This window comes from Epinephelus fuscoguttatus, linkage group LG4 (genome assembly GCF_011397635.1).
Source record: "Epinephelus fuscoguttatus linkage group LG4, E.fuscoguttatus.final_Chr_v1".
Taxonomy (NCBI): domain Eukaryota; kingdom Metazoa; phylum Chordata; class Actinopteri; order Perciformes; family Serranidae; genus Epinephelus; species Epinephelus fuscoguttatus.
In genome coordinates this window covers 19,984,338-20,002,657 of record NC_064755.1, presented here as the reverse complement: position 1 = coordinate 20,002,657, position 18,320 = coordinate 19,984,338, and the positions used below count along the sequence as shown (strand labels likewise).

At 41.0% G+C, this 18,320-nt stretch overlaps 2 protein-coding genes across 4 annotated transcripts; one reads left to right on the top strand and one right to left on the bottom strand.

Annotated features, from left to right (window-relative positions):
• Positions 1–5,923: 5,923 nt before the first annotated feature.
• gdpgp1 (GDP-D-glucose phosphorylase 1) lies at positions 5,924–8,664 on the bottom strand. Of its 3 annotated transcripts, none has more exons than XM_049574236.1 (3): positions 8,607–8,664; positions 8,444–8,491; positions 5,924–7,444 (listed from the first exon to the last, which is right to left on the bottom strand). In XM_049574236.1, the coding sequence occupies exon 3, from the start codon at positions 7,431–7,433 to the stop codon at positions 6,345–6,347; it is 1,089 nt and encodes a 362-aa protein (XP_049430193.1). In that variant the 5' UTR covers positions 7,434–7,444; positions 8,444–8,491; positions 8,607–8,664; the 3' UTR covers positions 5,924–6,344. The 3 variants fall into 3 exon arrangements, with proteins under 3 accessions (XP_049430193.1, XP_049430191.1, XP_049430192.1); XM_049574234.1 differs by having other exon boundaries at positions 5,924–7,562; positions 8,607–8,656; XM_049574235.1 differs by having other exon boundaries at positions 5,925–7,441; positions 8,444–8,654.
• A 1,159-nt stretch (positions 8,665–9,823) lies between these two features.
• Positions 9,824–18,253, top strand: LOC125887775 (titin-like). The gene is made up of 4 exons (XM_049574834.1): positions 9,824–9,965; positions 10,807–10,915; positions 11,234–17,500; positions 17,582–18,253. Exons 1-4 carry the CDS (start codon positions 9,945–9,947, stop codon positions 17,614–17,616), a joined length of 6,432 nt encoding a protein of 2,143 aa, XP_049430791.1. The 5' UTR covers positions 9,824–9,944; the 3' UTR covers positions 17,617–18,253.
• Positions 18,254–18,320: the final 67 nt, after the last annotated feature.

Sequence of the window (18,320 nt, the reverse complement as noted above, 5' to 3'; positions counted from 1 at the left end):
TGTCAGTTGAACTTGCCCGTCCTCCCTTAACACTCTTTGCATGTTCAAGAAAGACAAACAGGCATTTTTGTTCATACGAAGCTTATGTCTAAAGTAAACACAAAAACAGGCTTCTATGGCCCTAACAGTTTTCCCTATTTTTAAGACTAGTGAGAGGGTGAGGGCGTTCTCCTCTCCTCTCCTCTCCTCTCCTCTCCTCTGATCCTGTGAAGCATTAACTGTAAATAATGCGTATTCATGCTGGGCCCCGTTAGAAAGATGCACGACAGGTTTGACTCAGTCAACCATGACACATGCACAGTTCAAAGTCGAGACAAGGGGCCAGTTATTTATTGACTAAAGGCTAATTCTTTCCACACTTCTGTATGTGAAAATTGTGAAATTATACATTTTAATTGGACATTTAAGTCTTTTTTGAGTTTAAGTGCTTAAAGAATTCAGGAAACATGACATTTGTGTCAAATAAAAAAGTGATTAAAACTCTGTGGTTCTTTTCTTTCTCATTTAAATTTTTGTTTCCATCACATAACATTCCCACAGTGGTGACATGAAAATGTACATGATATTATTTAGAAAGGAAAACTGAGTTTTAAATTGTATAAACAAATAAGGTCTTCAAATTCACAACCCCTTGGAGCTCCTCAGAATCACTACAGGGAGGTTGCCAAATTATTGTTTGATGGTTTCTTGAAAGTTTTCTGTATGTGTCTGAAAATCCACACTAACACAAATCCAACATACTTTGCCCTCTGCAACAACTTTGTAAAAGTGGATTTTCCTCCCTCAGCTACCTGCAGAGCAAGTACAGACTGTAAAGACTGTAGCCTGAGGCTGATGCGGTCCTCTGCGTAACAACCTCCATCTGACCTATAGACAAACCATGAGCCACCAACCAGCGTCAGGTGTCTCAGGTAGCCGGTCAGTTGGGAAAATCTACTGAAATATGCTGACATCTGCCTGATGTTTAAAATATGAAATGGCAAGGCTGAGAGAGGATTGTGCAATCCCTCACAGGTCGAGCTCGGTCAGCCAGTCACGCTTTTCTGTCAGAGCTTCTACACTATGGAACGATCTCCCATCTGAGATAAGACACTGTAACATCTATCACAACTTTTAACAAAGGCTCAAGAACTGGTTTTTGGACAATCAGACATGTGAACATTACTAATCAACTCAGTACATTGCTCACCGAAACGCTGTTGTTGTCTTTCTAGTTTACATGCTGCTAACTTTCAGTAGCATGGCTTATGTGTTAGTGCATATGACCATACATAATGACTATTGAGTTTTATCTATGTTTACTCTCTATTGCTGCGCTGCACGTCTGAATGTAATGCTGATCTGTGTGTAGGTTTTTCATGTCTGTCTGTGCTAACATGCTGTTTGTTGTTGTTGTTGTTGTTGTGTAATTATATTGTACTGATGCTCTGCTGTTTGCTGTAGTTAATGCTTTCTTTGTGTCGTTAAAATATGATGTGTAAATATATGAATCTGTCACTATCATTTTAATAACTTTGTATTATATGCACCATAAAAAGTCATGTTTATACATGGCACATTAGGCTGCCCTACACCTTATTGTAGGCACAGTGTAACATGCAACTCATTTTTATACCATATATGCGGTAGAGGGTCCCTGCTCCGTTTCTCTTTCAGCTAAGGGGTCCTTGGACTGAAAAACATTTGAGACTCATTTTATAGAGTTTGTGTGGAGTCAAAGAGTAGCTATGTACAATCTTGTAATGTGTGAGTTTACCCCTTGCATCCCTCACTGCCCAGCCGACATTATAGACCTACGTCTTCCTCAGAAAACACACTACGCATTCACATTATGACTGGAAGTTGTTGAGGGGCCTTGCTTTTGTAACTGCAACTCAGCAAATTCAATGTTTTGGGCTGTATGAGGATGTTAAAATCATGTAAAACCAGTGTTTCATCCACAGAGAGCTATTGCTTTGGTAGGTTGTAGTCACCTTTAATAGAATACTTTAACATTTTAGCTTTTTTGCTGAAAGATGACATGTTGATATCACTCTCATGTCTGTTTGGTCTGTTTGTCAATTGAGCCCGTAAGCTCATCTTTGCATACAAACTAGAAACAAGGACACAGAAAAATCTGCCTAAAACAATACCCTCCCACCAGCATCTCCAAAGCTCACTTATTAACACATACCAACAACCAAAGTGCAAAAACAACAATTCACTGTTTTGAAAAGGGTTATTTGCTGGACTATTTTCCAGTTGCCAGGCAACTAGAGGTGACTTTGCTCACGATAACATCTTAATTAGGGAGCATGAGAGGTGCAGGTAGGCAGTTTGCGTTACTTTTTAACAGAGTTTGGCGAGCTATTTACCCATTTCTAATTTTTATGCCAAAATAAGCAGCTCATCTGTCAGCAAGGCAGCAAAAAAGTGTACTTCCCAAAATGTCAAACAGTGATGCCTCTGTGTAAATAATCTCTTTGTTCATATACTGGCTGCCATATGTCTTCTCAGAAGTTCCTGCCAGACAGGCAAAAACTGTTTTGATGGTTTTGTCACTTTCTCAGTATTCAACCATGGTGACGTACGAGTTAGAGTTAACTTTGTCACTTCAGTTTGCACTACGTAACATCCACAGTGGGAAAAGGGTGAATGTTTAAACACAGACTCCCAAATGTAAATAGTAAATATGATCCAGACCTACCTATCCGGTCCTGTCTTGCACTTGCCTCTCAGCTCAAGTGTCATGTTTAAAAAGTGTGCTTCAGAGTCAAGATCACTGCCTTAAACCAATAACAGGAAAAAGCTATGTCACTGCTTATTCTGTGTTACATACTATAAGGCCAATAAAACTGCTATTGATTGAGAATTAAATCGACAACTCTGATTTGTAACTGGTGTACTTGTCTTACTTATCCCAGTACCACCAAAATAAATCAAATGTATTAAAACATTTGTTTAAGAGAAATGTATCAGTCCAGCTCAGGATATCCTGACACCAAATGTCCACCCTGTTACAGGACATTTTCATCTCTATTAATGTGTGTATTTTAATGCACAGTCTAATTATGCCTAATTATAATATTTAAAATGTCCCTTACCTTATTCAAAAACAACCATTCTTTTTTGAAAAAAGTGAATAGGGTGAATGTGGGTTGTCAAGCAGAGAGCTGTTTCAGCTCCAGGCTGCAGTCTCAACCTGTATTTGCTTTTCAGGTAGACGAAGGAGGAAAATCTCCTTGTTGCAAAGTAAGCTGTTTAGATTTCGGGCATATTTTCATTTTCAAAAAAACTATCAAACAATAATTTAGCACCTCCCTGGCAGTAACTCTAAGGACCCCTTGTCAAAGACCCAGGACTTACAATAGCATAGAGTAGGTGTCATTTCATAAGTAAAAAGATGCAGCAACTAATTAAACTGCACAAATAAGTGTGAAGACATAACCTTAAAAGTCTTAAATCTTTTTTTCAGCTTTTATTGCTCCATTATGTTTGTGCAAAATGATAAATAAGTGCTACAGAGAACATGTATCAGAAACTAGAGAATGTATTTTTGTGCTGCACCAGTCAAATTTCCTAGATACTGATACCGATTCAAGACTGTCAGCCTGTCAGCAGCTCAACATATAGATCATTGTGTGCTCAGCAATGAGGAACTTCATTAAAACAAGTGAGCGGGTATCTACGCTCATTGATCTTACTGCTCGGCTTAGCACTGCTACCTTGGTGATGTCATTCTGGCACATGATTTGCTCTTCGGGGAGGATGTGTGGCATCTCCCTTGATCTGAGCATTGCTGCTGTTAGGCGTGTTGAAGCAGCTTGTGTGCCTTGTATTTCTTTTAGAGTAAGAGAAAGATGTGAAGGGTCATTTTTTCCAAGTAGGTTAAACAAATAAAACATTATACATTTATTTGTGTAGCATATATATGTGTGTAAACTGTGTCTGACTGCAGCTTTCTTTTCGTTTTTCTAAACCTTTATTTATGTAGTGAAGTTTTACCGTGAGCATTAACAGAGCGTCACATCTGTCGCGGCCTTTGAGCAGCTTAACTACAACCGTTGGGGTTAAGGGTCTTGCCCGAGGACAGCTAAGTGGTGGTAATGAGGAAGGGGCAAGTGTGCTTTCCACACTTGAGTTATCCTGTAAGGGATCAAATCCATTACCTGTCAGTCACAGGCTCACCTCTCTAACCTTTGGGCCACCACTCCACTGTCAGTTCAACTGCTGGCTGCACAATGTGTGAGACAGGAAGTGCCGAATGGTAAAGAAATGTGGAGACTACCCTCACACATCCCAACAGGAACTACCAGCAAATTCCCATAATGTGTATACAGCGATTCAGGTGATGTACTCAGTCTAAACAGCCTGGGCCTTTTTCATAGTGCCGGTGTTCCTAGTGATAACAGTGTGACAGGGAGCCAGCATGCTCAATACCAGGAACCTGAAACTAAAGTAGCTAAATGGAAAACAGCCATCATTAGTAGTATTATTTACGCCTTTGCTATTCCTAATGTGACATGTCGAAATGTTTTCCATGAGAGAAATCTATTATGGCTTTAGCCAACTTCTGGAACGTCTTGCTTCGCAAAAGTATTTTACATATCATGGACTGAGAATTCTGACACAAATAAAAAGCTGGAGATTAAAGAGAGAGAGTGCAAAATACACTCAAATACCTTGTTTCCCCCCTCTCTTTTTGCTCCAAGGTGTCCTGGTCAATCTCAAATACACACACACTCACACACTGTTGTCAGCATCATCAGCAATTTTCAGTTTACACAACTCTTCTGTTGCATGCTCACTCTCTTGTGGCTGTTTCCCTTTGCTACAAAAGGAAAACCCGAGAGCCTGAGAGCAACACAAGTATGTTTTACATACATTTAATTATGTTTAATCCTCTCATCTCAGCCTCATGCTGTTCTGTGTGTTGTCCTATAATTGACCACTGATTTAAACTCATCAAATCAATGCCTTGGAAAAATGTATCTCCATATTACTTTTATTACTTAATCAATAGACATAACACCCTGGGCTTTTTCACAACTGATTATCTGATGTCTTCACAGGAAAAGCACAGGTGTAACAAATATCCTAAACAATGTCAGTGAGCCAGCATGAACAACCAAATCCCTTAAAGCCACAGTCGGTAATTTCTTTGAAAATAACTTTGTCATATTTGCTAAAACTGTCACTATATTCTGAAAGAAATACATGAGAAAGATAATCTGTGAAAAAATTATGTCCCTCTTCCTCTTCCTGCCGCCTCCAGTGGCATTCACTAGAATCAGACCGCATTTCGGCAGCAACAGCCAATCAGAGCTGAGGAGTCTCTGACACAGCTGTCAATCACTGCTCGTTAACTGTGACTGTCAAACTAGGCCGCGCTGATCTAATATGAATCAAGATTCTGTTACTGCATTGCCTATTTCTCACCTCAAATGTTTTCAGACACATATTTTAGTGCACTGTTTAGCTGTAACATGAGAAAGTTGGTCTGGCTTGTGGGCTGTGCTTATTACTTCGGTTAAATGTATCCAACATGGTGGCCATGTCACAAACTTTCTCATTTTACAGCTAAACAGTTGGAGCGTGGGAAAAAAAAAACGATACAGCACAGTATCCCGATATTTTTGTGTGGCATTATCATATCGTCATGCAAATATCTATTTTTTATTATATGAATTAAAAATATTACAAATACAAATTAAATTTTAGGTAGCTTACTGGAATAATATAATAAATTGCTTTTTCAGCCCACTAGGTACATTTTGCTGCTGTGATAAAATGGCTGAGGTGAGACGAATGGACTGAAAAATTTATCTTACTGGATAAAACAGAAGACAACATTTTTGGGGACATAATTTACACTTAAAAAAAATGTAATAAATCGTAAAATATTGTAATATATTTTATTGCAATACTCAGCATATCGCAACATATTTAAAATCGCCACAAAATTGTATTGTGACTTAAATAACCGAAATGTGTGTCACTATGCTTCACATGCACACTCCCTAAATAAATACAAAAGTGACTTAAATATCTTAGGATAAAGTGCTTTTGGCAGTTTATTTGACACAAGTTTTAATACAGCACATCAAGTCCTCCATTAAATACAGTTTATTCTGACTGGTATATTTGTATAAGAAGATATTTTGTGCTCATCCAGTGATTTGTTTAGGCCAGATACAGGACAGAAGATTTATAGTTCGCAAAGTATAATCAAGTGTAAAGATACTCCTTTTACTTATTGATGTCAACAAAAGCCTGAACATATTACAGAATTTGTGAAGAATGTGTAGCTTCTGGTTGATTTGAACACCCAGCACAGGATTTAAAAAGTCTTTAATGTCTACACACTATAAATCCAACAAATGACGAGTAAGCTGCTGTTCCAGCGTGTGAAACTCTGCGTCAGGCAACAGATACTGCTGGATGATACCTATTACATCTCTCTCAGAAGTGAGCTCGTAGTCCTTCTTGTTCTTAAATGGTAAATGTCCAGCCAGCTCACAGAGTGCAACATTGAAGGCAGACTCCTCCTTGGCACCGAAGCACGATGCTCTGGGCCATACAGCGATACGAACACCCTTTCTCGAACTGTGATCCTTTTCGTTCTGCATGCGATCACAGGGCGGACATCCTCTAGTCAAGAACAGGTTGTGAGCAATATTACGGTCCACAAGAAAGTCTGTGACTTGACAGATTGCTCCTGCAACTTTCTCCACCCCCTCTGATTCTGTGTAAAACAAAAAGCCTGCAGGAAAGTCCAACAAGCGATAAAACCCCTTTTCCGGGACCAGTGGTTTGACTGGCATCGATTCTAACTTGAGCTCATGATCCAGGTAGTACCCGTGTAGGTGCAAATGATTGACAGACGCAAACGCTCCGAGACTGTTGAACCCCACACGGAAGCCAGGATCGGAACTCAGGAGCACAGATTCAATACCACCCTGGAGGGCGAACCTCGTCACGACCTGTGGTAAACAGCGTGAAGGATCTGGAACAAAGAGACAATGTCCAAACTCCAAAGGGCTGACATTGACCAGCACAACCATCCTGCAGGGTTGATGCACCTGTCCTTTTTCATGTCCTCCCTCAGCGTCCTTAATCATCTCAAATATGATTTCCTCTGGATTGATTTTGTTAAAATTAAACTGCTTGGCACTGAACTCCTGCTGAATGCTGAGTATCTCCTGAGGCTTTCTTCTCTCTATTCCTCTTTGAATATTCAGCTGGGCAACATAGCCATGCGGACCCGGCAGGATACGGGTTTGTAAATCACCCAGATGGTAGCGGAAGAGCCCCCTGTTCATCCTGTCTGTCCAGCCGGACTGGATGGTCGTGTCAAACTTGGTTGGCGGTGATTCAACCCCAAGTCTGCTTTCGCTGCTCCGATGCACATCTGTGACAAAGTCCCGGTTGCTATACACAAACTGGAGTGGCATGGTTGGATCTGCTGATGAACAGTGAGGCACAGAGGCATGAGGTTTGACAATGGGGTTCACTATAGCAGATCTTTTAGATGTCATTTTGCTGACAGAGCGCTGGGTCACATGAGTAGCCTGTGAACATGGCTGCAAAGAACAATTATTGATTAGTCTGCCTACTAAATCAACTACTAATCAACATCAATCAATCAACTATGCAATCAAAATCTAAATTATCATTATTTAAAAACATCTAAAGGGACTAATTTGCAAAGACTCATAACACTTCATTAATACATATGTGATGCATTTTAACTTATAAACAAACTTTTTCTGTAATTTGTACATTTCTATCAGTTTTATATTACTCCTTAGTCTTGTAACTTTGATCAATTATGCAATGTTTGTTTTCATCTTTTTCTTTATGTATGATTGCTGATATTTAATAAGGTAGGCATCTTCGTAAGACATTTCTTGGCTTCTAACCTCTCCTGCACAATGTTTAAACTTTTAACATCATACTATCTTTTCTACACACATGTATGTGCAAATAAATAAACTAAACTATAAATTAATCAATTATCTAAATTGTTGCCAGTTCATTTTATCAGTTATTAAACTGGCATGACATTTAATTTAGTGTACTACAACTCTACAACCAGGGTTGTTAACATCAGTGGAGGACAGAAACCCTAAACAGTGATTTCTGTTGTTATTATGTGACCCAATCGATCATTATTACAGATAAATCAATATATTAATCATAATCTTTTTTATGTACAAAATATATTATGAATTTATAAAACGCGATGCATTGTTTAGACAAGTGTAAGATAGTAAAGTAAAAAAAATGCAGCATATCCCCGAAATGAATTCAGTAGTGAAGTTGCAGTAAAATAAACATACCTCAAATTAGTACTAAACTGCAGTAAGGTTATTTGAGTGAATTCCACCACTGACAATGATAATGTCTGTGACAGAAACTAATAGCTACTGGTTGTTTGTCCATAACACAACCAGGTACTCACCTTTTTATTTTGACAGTCGCGTAATATCACCGTGTCAAAGCCAGTGTCCTGGAACAAACAGCAGATTAAAGGCCTTTTTTAAAACACACAACAAACTCTTATTCACATTCGCATAATTTGTTTTATATCCTGTTTTTTCTTAGCACCGGTGTGTTAGCTTAACTCAGCTAGCTTCATCATGAGCTTCATTCATCCGACTTCCTTGGTTACACGTGTTCTTCTTCGTCGGTGTTTATTGGTGTATTTCCGGTTCAGGTTTTCAGAATAATTGTTTCTAGAAATGGTACTTGAATGATCTCGTAGTTTCCACATTAAAACTGTATAAATGTATGTTAATATCAGTGTAATTACAAGTTTAATGTTTAATATTTTTACATTTTAATATTATAAAAGGTTGGTATTTGATAACAGCAGAAGAAATAGCAGAAAAATTATTCCTTAGATACATATCAATTAAAATCAGGGGGCAGTCTAACATATACTTTTTAAACTTACTTTTTACTTTTTCATAACATAAAAAAAGAACAATTTTACATCCTATAGCCTACATCAGAATCAGAATCAGAATTTCCTTTATTGTCATCATACCGGTGCATGACGAAATTGTAGCAGCTTCCTCAGAACAGTGCATAATCATGTAGAAATAAAAAAGGATAGAATCTGACAAGGACACAAATTTACTTAAAGATACACATAAATTAAACCAAGAAGACACAGTATCACCACAAGGAGACACAAAATTACCACAAAGTGACACAAAAAGATGCATAACGATTGCAAAGAGACTCAAAACCACCACAACGACTGTGTGTCCTGCTCCTATTTTGAGGAAGTGGTGGGGCCCTAAGTAAATCTGTGCCCAATGTCTCAAAATCTGCCCATGAACAGAGTGCAAATTAGGTGACAGTATTTGCCTCTGAAATGTAGTTTATTACAAGTATAAAGTAGCAGAAAATGGAAAATATTCAAGTAAAGTAAAAGTGCCTGAAAATTCTAAGTACAAGTACAGTATTTGAGTTAATGTACTTCCTTATATTCCACCACTGCCCTCACCCACTCATAGTGTTGCAGTGACTGAGCATTTGTTTAGGAAGGCTGCTCACTAATGTGCTCACATAACTCAACCAACCCCCAATGAACACACATACACAAAGCTATTTAGATGATATCTAAACTGTAAAGTAATATGGTAATCCCCCTTATATCTGGAAGAGTGTGTGCGCAATATTTTACTGTTGAGCAAGTGTCTAAGTTTTCCCTCGCTGACCCACGATGGCTCAGCTAACTTTGAAAGAATGAGCAGCTGGCCAATCAGGCAACATAGTTATTTTAGTCCCTGCATGCTTTTAGAGATAAAGCAGGCAGTGATTGGCAGAGTCGTGAATCTCTGCCACACAGTTTGGGGGCTCATCACAGTCGATGCTACTGATTACCTGAACTAGCTGGATTTTGAATTTTCATCTCATTTCTTATACATAAATAAAGACAAGTGAGAGGAACAATGGAGGCCAGCAACAACAAAGTAAGTACAGTTGTGTCTGAAACTATAATACTTGTAACAATCTTATATCTTATATCATATCTTGATCGTTATTGAACTATCTGGCAGCTACTTTTTGAGTAATGATTTGTCTTTATTGCGGTTCTTTCTAAAGTGAAAAGGTTTAAACATTATGAGAGCTTTAAGGGTTAGATAATAATAGAGGTGTATCTGTTCAGTTGAGCAGATGGCAGCCTGGTCCGCCATGCCTCTAGTTATTTTTAACTCCATCAACAGTTTCTGTTACCAACATATCACACTCACTATGATAACCTACGTGCTAGCTTGATTACTAAAGTTAGTTTTGTCAAAATTCTATTATGATTGAGTATGTATAGCAAAATGTGTGTTTTTGTCACTTGAACTGTTGTTGATCTTCTCGACATATAGAAAAGAGAAAGAGCTCATTTATACTAAGACATATAGGCTACGTATACAAGGTGAGAAAAACAGACAATATAAATGTAAATAGTAAAGAAAAAAAGAACATAAAATAAAACTTAAGAAATAAACAAATAAATAATTTGTGAGAGATTATGTGTAGTTTCATGAGATGAGGGTTTAGAAGATAAACATAACAAAATAAAGAATAGCTCAAGCACTACATAGCCTATTATACAGAAACTGATAAAGGAAACATGGACCGTTTATGCTGCTTTGAAAATATGTCTAAAGATTTTAGATGTATAGCAATTTTAAAATGTTTTTTTCACCAAACAACATAACAGTCTTACTAAAAAAAGGGAAAAAAGAAACACGTCACGCTGATTGTTTAAGCTGGTGTTTATCTTTATACTCTCTGACAGACTATTTTCTTTTGTAGGCGGGGAAGAAAGCAGAAGACACATCTCACACTCTAAATATAAATGTGACACCTCACGCAGAGCTCACAGCAAACAATACCCAGCCACCCCTCACAGCCAATGTCCACGGTATGTCATGCATTCATCCCATCATTGTGTGGTCTAGATAATAAAAAGTTATACTTTTCTTAAGAATTCAATTTCATAATGATTAAATTAACAATCACAGATAAATGCAAAAAACATACTTCTGGCAATTATCTAACCTTCACTTCTTGACGGTGTTATCTATGTAAGATAAAGTTGGAAGTTTTAACATTCACTCAACAGTTTAATGCGTTTACTCGAATGCATTTAAAAGTCGCATAGACTAATTTTGTATAACCAGTCTGCACAGTGATACCAGCTAATGTTTTCCTTATTTGATGCTGTTTTTCCTCACACCAGGTCAGGCTGCTCCTGCTGCAGAGAGCGCAGAACACCACCCTGGGGTCCAGCCTGGCCCTGTCACAGATAAGGAAAAGGCTATTAAGCCAGAGCTCCAGATAACTTTTGGCACATTTACTGTCAAGAATGGGGAAGATCTGAAAGTAGAGATCCCAGTGACTGGACACCCAGCACCAAAGATTGAATGGAAAAAAGATGCTCAGCCAGTCAAAGAGACATCAAGGTTAGAAGTGTCAAATACATCACCATTAACAGTTCTTCATATCAGACATGCTGCCAGGGAGCACTCTGGTCAATACTCCATCACGGCAAGCAACAGCGCTGGAAAATATACAGGAGAAATCACTGTGGTTGTTCTCGAAAAGCCCGACCCACCCACAGGGCCTGTGAAGATTGATGAGATCAGTTCTGACTATGTTACCATCTCCTGGGGGGCGCCAGAATACACAGGAGGCTGTCAGCTAGACAACTATGTAGTAGAGAAACGGGACGTTTTAAGTACAGACTGGCAGACTGTGTCGGCAACGACAGTAAGAACCACAATCAAAGTCACCAAACTGAAGACAGGAAATGAATATCAATTCAGAGTGTTTGCAGAAAATAGGTATGGAAAGAGTACTGCAATCACCTCTCCTATTGTGGTTGCACAATATCCTTTCAGTGTGCCAACAGCTCCTGGCACCCCCTTCGTGTCCTCAGTGACAAAGTACAGCATGGTGGTTGAATGGGAGCCTCCAGCTAAAGATGGAGGCAGCCCCATCACTGGCTATCACCTTGAGCGCAAAGAGAAGAACAGCATTTTATGGACCAAGCTGAACAAACTTGTCCTACCTGATGCTCGCTTCAAAGCAAGTGGACTGGAGGAAGGCATTGAGTATGAATTCAGAGTCATTGCTGAGAATATTGCAGGACTCAGCCCACCTAGCAAGATATCTGAAAGCTATGTGGCACGAGACCGCTGTGATCCACCTGGTAAACCTGAAGCTGTTGTCATCACTAGAGACAACATCACACTTCAGTGGGCAAAACCTAAGTATGACGGAGGAAGCACAATTACAGGCTACGTTGTTGAAAAGAAGGAGCTCCCAGATGGCAGATGGATGAAGGCAAACTTCACCAATGTTATTGAGACTGAGTTCACAGTCACAGGTCTGACAGGAGGTCAAGGTTACGAGTTTAGAGTAACTGCTAAGAACGGTGCTGGCGTCTGGAGCACACCCTCAGAAAGCGTAATCATCATCGCTCAGGATGTCATTGAAGGACCCAAAGCGTTCATGGATCCTAAATTCAAGAGTGCTACCATTGTTCAGGCTGGTGAGACATTCGTTATTGATGCTGATTACTCTGGGAAGCCCCTTCCTGCAATAATATGGCTGAAGGATGGAAAAGAAATTGACAAAGCTACGCCAAGAATGGAGATCAAAAACACCCTCACTCATACGACTCTTACCGTCAGGGACTGTGCTCGAGTGGATGGGGGGCGCTTTGTCTTGAACCTCAGTAACGTTGGTGGAACTACATCTGTCTCAGCTAATGTGAAGGTCCTGGATCGACCTGGTCCTCCAGACGGACCTTTGAAGGTGAAAGCTGTCAGTGCAGAGAAGTGTAATCTTCACTGGAACCCTCCTTTAAATGATGGTGGTGCCAGTGTTACTCACTACATCGTTGAAAAAAGGGAGACCAGCCGTGTTACATGGACAGGGGTTGAGTCTCAAGTTGAAGCTGTCAGCTACAAAGTGACAAAACTGGTGCAGGGGAAAGAGTATATATTCAGAATAGCTGCTGTGAATAAATTTGGTGTTGGTGAATTCCTGGAATCAGACCCATTCATTGCACAGAACCCTTTTAAAACACCTAGTGCACCTTCAACCCCTACAGCCAGCGCTGTGACTGGTGACTCTGTCGTGCTATCATGGGAAAGACCCGAGAGTGATGGAGGCTCAGAGATTGAAGGCTACATCCTGGAGAAATGTGACAAAGAGGGTGTCAGGTGGACCAAATGCAACAAGAGAAGACTAAATGACTTGCGATTCCGATGCACAGGGCTCACTGAGGGACATTACTATCAGTTTAGAGTAATGGCAGAGAATGCTGGTGGTGTGGGTGCACCCAGTGAGCCAAGTGAATTTATAAAAATATGTGAAGCTACTTACCCACCTGGTCCCCCCACCAACCCCAAAGTGACAGACTATTCTGGCAGTACTGTGTCTCTGACCTGGTCAAGGCCCATCTATGATGGAGGAGCAGGCATCAGTGGATTTGTAGTTGAGATGAAAGAAGAAGCAGAAGACGAGTGGACTGCATGTACACCAAGCACAGGTGTAGAGGACACAAGCTACACTGTGAAGAGACTGAGAGAAAATGCAAAGTACAATTTTCGTATCCGTGCGATGAACGTTGCTGGAGTTGGAGAGCATGTGGATCTACCTGAGACTGTGGTAGCTGCTGAAAAACTGGAGGCACCTGAGATCGAGTTGGACTCTACCTTGAGGAAGATTGTCAGTGTTCGGGCCTGCTCCACGTTACGTCTCCTTGTCACCATCAGAGGAAGGCCAAAGCCTGAGGTTAAATGGTCAAAGGAAGGCGGCGCTGTCAGTGAGCGTGCTCAAATTGAAGTAACAAGCTCCCATACAGAGTTAGTGATCGAGAATGTCAATAGAAGTCACACAGGAAAGTATGTGTTGACTGCTGAGAACTGCAGAGGCACTAAATCAGCATTCATTAATGTCAGAGTGTTGGACTCTCCCAGTGCACCAACCAACTTAGAGGTAAAGGATGTGAAGAGGGACTCTGTGTCCATCACTTGGGAGGCACCTCTCATCGACGGGGGAGCAAAGATTTCCCACTACATTGTAGAAAAGCGAGAGGAGGCCAGAAAAGCATTCACAAGTGTCTGTAGCAACTGTGTGAGAAACTCATACAAGATTGACAATCTCCAGGAAGGGAGCTTCTATTATTTCCGTGTCCTTGCCGTGAATGAGTTTGGCACTGGACTGCCAGCAGAGATCTCTGAGCCTGTTAAAGTGTCGGAGGCTCCTCTGCCTCCTGGCAAAATCACAGTCAGTGATGTTACTTCCAATAGTGCAAGACTCTTTTGGGAGAAGCCTGGCCATGATGGAGGGAGCAAAATCACTTGTTATATGGTAGAAATGCAGGCCAAGGGAGATGATACGTGGGCATTGTGTTCACAGAGTAAAGCACCGGAAGTGACTATTAATGGGCTGGAAAAAGGACAGGAGTATTTCTTTAGAGTTACTGCTGTGAACGAAAAGGGAAAAAGTGAACCAAAGTCCCTTTTGACACCTGTTACAGTAAAGGATACCAACGCTGAGCCTGTTATTAATTTGCTGTCCAACACATTCACTGTAAAGGCAGGAAATGATTTAAAGATCGACGTTCCATTCAAGGGTGTGCCACCGCCAACAGCAGCCTGGAAGAAAGATGGTAACTTGCTGAAAGAGACAAGCAGAGTAAATGTGCACACATCTGACACATCGTCTCAGATCATTATCAAAGATGCAACCAGATCAGATGTTGGCATGTATGAGGTGACCCTGGCCAACTCATCTGGAACTACATCCGCTGAAATCTTTGTTAATGTATTTGAAAGACCTGGACCACCAAGTGAGCTCAGAGTGGATGAAGTGAGTGCTGACTTTATGTCATTGTCATGGCAGCCCCCTCACTACACTGGCGGCTGTCAAATCAGTAATTACGTTGTTGAGAAGAGAGATACAGGCAGCACAATATGGCAGACTGTGTCAGCTACAGTTGCCAGGACATCAATCAAGATTTCCCGTCTGACACAGGGCACTGAATATCAGTTTCGTGTTGCTGCAGAAAATCGCTACGGCAAAAGCCAGTTTGTTGAGTCTGAGCATGTCGTTGCCCAGTATCCCTTTAAGCCCCCTGGTCCACCAACTAATCTCCATGTTGTCAGTGCCTCAAAGTCCGTTGTGGTGGTTGCATGGAGCAAGCCAGACAGTGATGGTGGCAGCCCTGTCATTGGTTATCATATTGAATGCAAAGATCAGAGCAGTATTTTGTGGACAAAGTTAAACAGAAGCCCAGTGACTGAGAACCAGTTTAAGGTAACAAGTGTTGAAGAAGGTCTGATATATGAGTTTCGGGTGTGTGCTGAGAATATAGCCGGTGTTGGACCATGCAGTAAGGCATCTGAGCCTGTGGCAGCAAGAGACCAGTGCGATCCCCCACACAACCTCACAGTCACCAATATAACTAACAGCTCAGTTTCCCTGTCCTGGGACAAACCAGAATATGATGGCGGGGCTAAAATAACTGGGTACATTGTTGAGCGTAAGGAGCTGCCAGAGAGTTGCTGGCTTAAGTGCAACTTCACCAACTTATTGGACACCTTCTTGGAAGTGACTGGCCTCACAGAGGGAGAACAGTATGATTTTCGTGTGACTGCAAAGAATGCAGCCGAGAACTTCAGTGCGCCCTCTGAAACCACCGGACCTGTTACAGTGCAGCATGATGTGGAGCCACCCAAAATTATCTTGGAGGACAAATTTAGACAGGCGGTGGTTGTCAAAGCAGGAGACCTCCTAAGAATAGATGCTGACATCTCTGGCCGCCCTAACCCCACAGTGTTTTGGTTGAAGAATGGTAGAAATATCGGAAGCAAGGGAAGGGTTGAGGTAACTGCAACAAAGACGCATACCTCTCTTCTTATCAGAGAAAGTGTTAGGAAAGACTCTGGACAGTATACTCTGACCCTACAGAGTACAGGGGGTGTGACATCCAGGACTATCACCTGCAAGGTCCTGGACAGGCCAGGCCCACCTGCTGGACCTCTGGAAGTGTCTGGACTCTCAGCAGAGAAATGCACCCTGTCATGGGGACCCCCTCATGAGACTGGCGGTGCCGAGATCATGCACTACATTGTTGAAAAGTGTGAAACCAGCCGTGTAGCCTGGACCCTTATGTACGGTGACATGATGGCAACTACCTGCAAAATTACAAAGCTACTCAAAGGAAACGAATACCTGTTTAGGGTGAAGGCAGTAAACAAATATGGGGAAGGTGAGACTTTGGAAAGTGAGCCCATCAAGGCCGTCGATCCCTTTACTATCCCATCCCCCCCGACTGATGTTGAGGTCACAAGTGCAACCAGCGAGGCCATGACTATCTGCTGGAAGAGACCTGCCTCTGATGGTGGCAGCCGAATCAGTGGTTACATCGTTGAGAGAAGGGAGAAGCTGGGTGTCCGATGGGTTTGTATTAACAAGAAGCCTGTCTATGACCTACGATTCAAAGCTAGCGGGCTGCATGTGGGGTGTGAGTATGAATTCAGAGTCTTTGCTGAGAACGCTGCTGGGCTAAGTGAACCCAGTCTCCCCTGCCCACTCACTCTGGCTGAGGATCCAAAGTTTCTCCCTTCCCCTCCTGCAAAACCAACCGTCATCGATTCATCCAGGACTGCCATCACACTGTCATGGAACAAGCCGCTGTTTGATGGTGGAGCAGCAGTTACAGGATACAAGGTTGAATACAAAACACCAGCAGAAGAAGAGTGGACTGTTGGTGTTCATAACACAGACAGAACAGAGTTTACAGTAACTGGCCTCACATCAGGGACGGCATATGTTTTTACTGTCAGATCCATAAACAAGATTGGCATCAGCGAGCCAAGTCCTGAGACAGATCCTGAAGTGGCTGTGGATAGAGAGGAGGAGCCCAGGTTTGATATTAGCCCAGATATGAGGAAGACCCTGCTTGTTAAAGATGGCAGCTCCTTCACTTTGACTGTGCCTTTCACAGGCAAACCTGTTCCTAATGTGACATGGGAAAAAGCAGATGTAGATCTGAGGATCAGAGGACTGATCAACACCAGCAGCTCTGTCACCTCTATCACAGTGGAAGGGGCAACTCGTGATGACTCTGGCAAATACATTGTCAAATTTCAAAACGTTGCTGGATCTGCCTCTTTGACACTGAGTGTGAGGGTTTTGGATTCACCTGGTCCGCCAGCACAGATCAGAGTGAAAGATGTGACCAAGAGCTCTGCCACCGTTACCTGGGACATCCCTGAGAATGAGGGAGGAGGCCCTGTCAAGAGCTACCTTGTAGATATACGGGACCTCAGCAGGAAGGGGTGGACGAGACTCACAGACAAATGCCGCCGACTGTCCTACAAGGTGTCTGACCTGGAGGAGGGAGGAATTTACTTCTTTAGAATCACTGGTGTGAATGAGTACGGGACCGGTGTTCCAGCTGAGACCAAGGAGGGAACAAAAATGATAGGTACAATTCTTTCAGTTTTGTATGATTCTATTTCTTGCAATAAGAGTTTTTTAAAAATTATTATTATTTGATATTTTTCAGATACAACAGACTGGGAGACAAATCAAGGAGCTTAGCCAGGACTGAAGTAAACTTCTCCTGATCATCCTGTCAAGATCCTCTTCTTCATCCAGTGTTGTTCAGAAAAATCAGTTAGCAAATACTCTGTGAATTAATGCATTACCAGAAGCTGTGGCTTTGTAGATATATGATCACATATCTTTTTTTATATGTTTGTATACTAGTAAGCCTTTTTAACAGTAGATTTTATTAACATGCATCAAAGTCCTGATTTTGTTTGGTTATGGTTATAACAACAAAAACATGATCTATTATAAAATGAAGATGTTTGTAATAGTTGTTAGAGTTTGACTTTGTATTTGTTAAGGGAAATGACATACTATTAAAAAATATCTAGCAAAATAGAAACACATTTGTTTTAATTTTGCAAGTTATATATTATTAACTCCGGATGGCATCAAGACATTGCAAAGAAAACAAATGAGACAACATATATAGAAAGAATTACTGTTGTAGGCCTGCTGTAAATTTAAGGTAGAAGGCTGGAACTTCCCTTATGTATTTTCATTTTGTATGTAGTACAGGCTAAGAGGCACAATTCATTTCTATTTAGAGACATAACACACTAACTGGATCTTCTGCAAAAATTAAACAAAATAACCCTGTTAAAATAAAGTTTTAAAATCAACATTATGATGGGTTACTTCTGAGACTTTTTGGTGTTTTTTTTGTTTGTTTTTTGGTTTGGTTTGGTTTCCTT

Bases quoted from the DNA above. Each gene is read 5' to 3' on its own strand.
- gdpgp1 (XM_049574234.1), bottom strand. From the start codon at position 7,517: ATGACATCTAAAAGATCTGCTATAGTGAACCCCATTGTCAAACCTCAT.
- LOC125887775 (XM_049574834.1), top strand. From the start codon at position 9,945: ATGGAGGCCAGCAACAACAAA. The intron at 10,916-11,233 runs GTATGTCATGCA...TCCTCACACCAG, and splicing joins CCTCACAGCCAATGTCCACG to GTCAGGCTGCTCCTGCTGCA. The intron at 17,501-17,581 runs GTACAATTCTTT...GATATTTTTCAG, and splicing joins GGAGGGAACAAAAATGATAG to ATACAACAGACTGGGAGACA.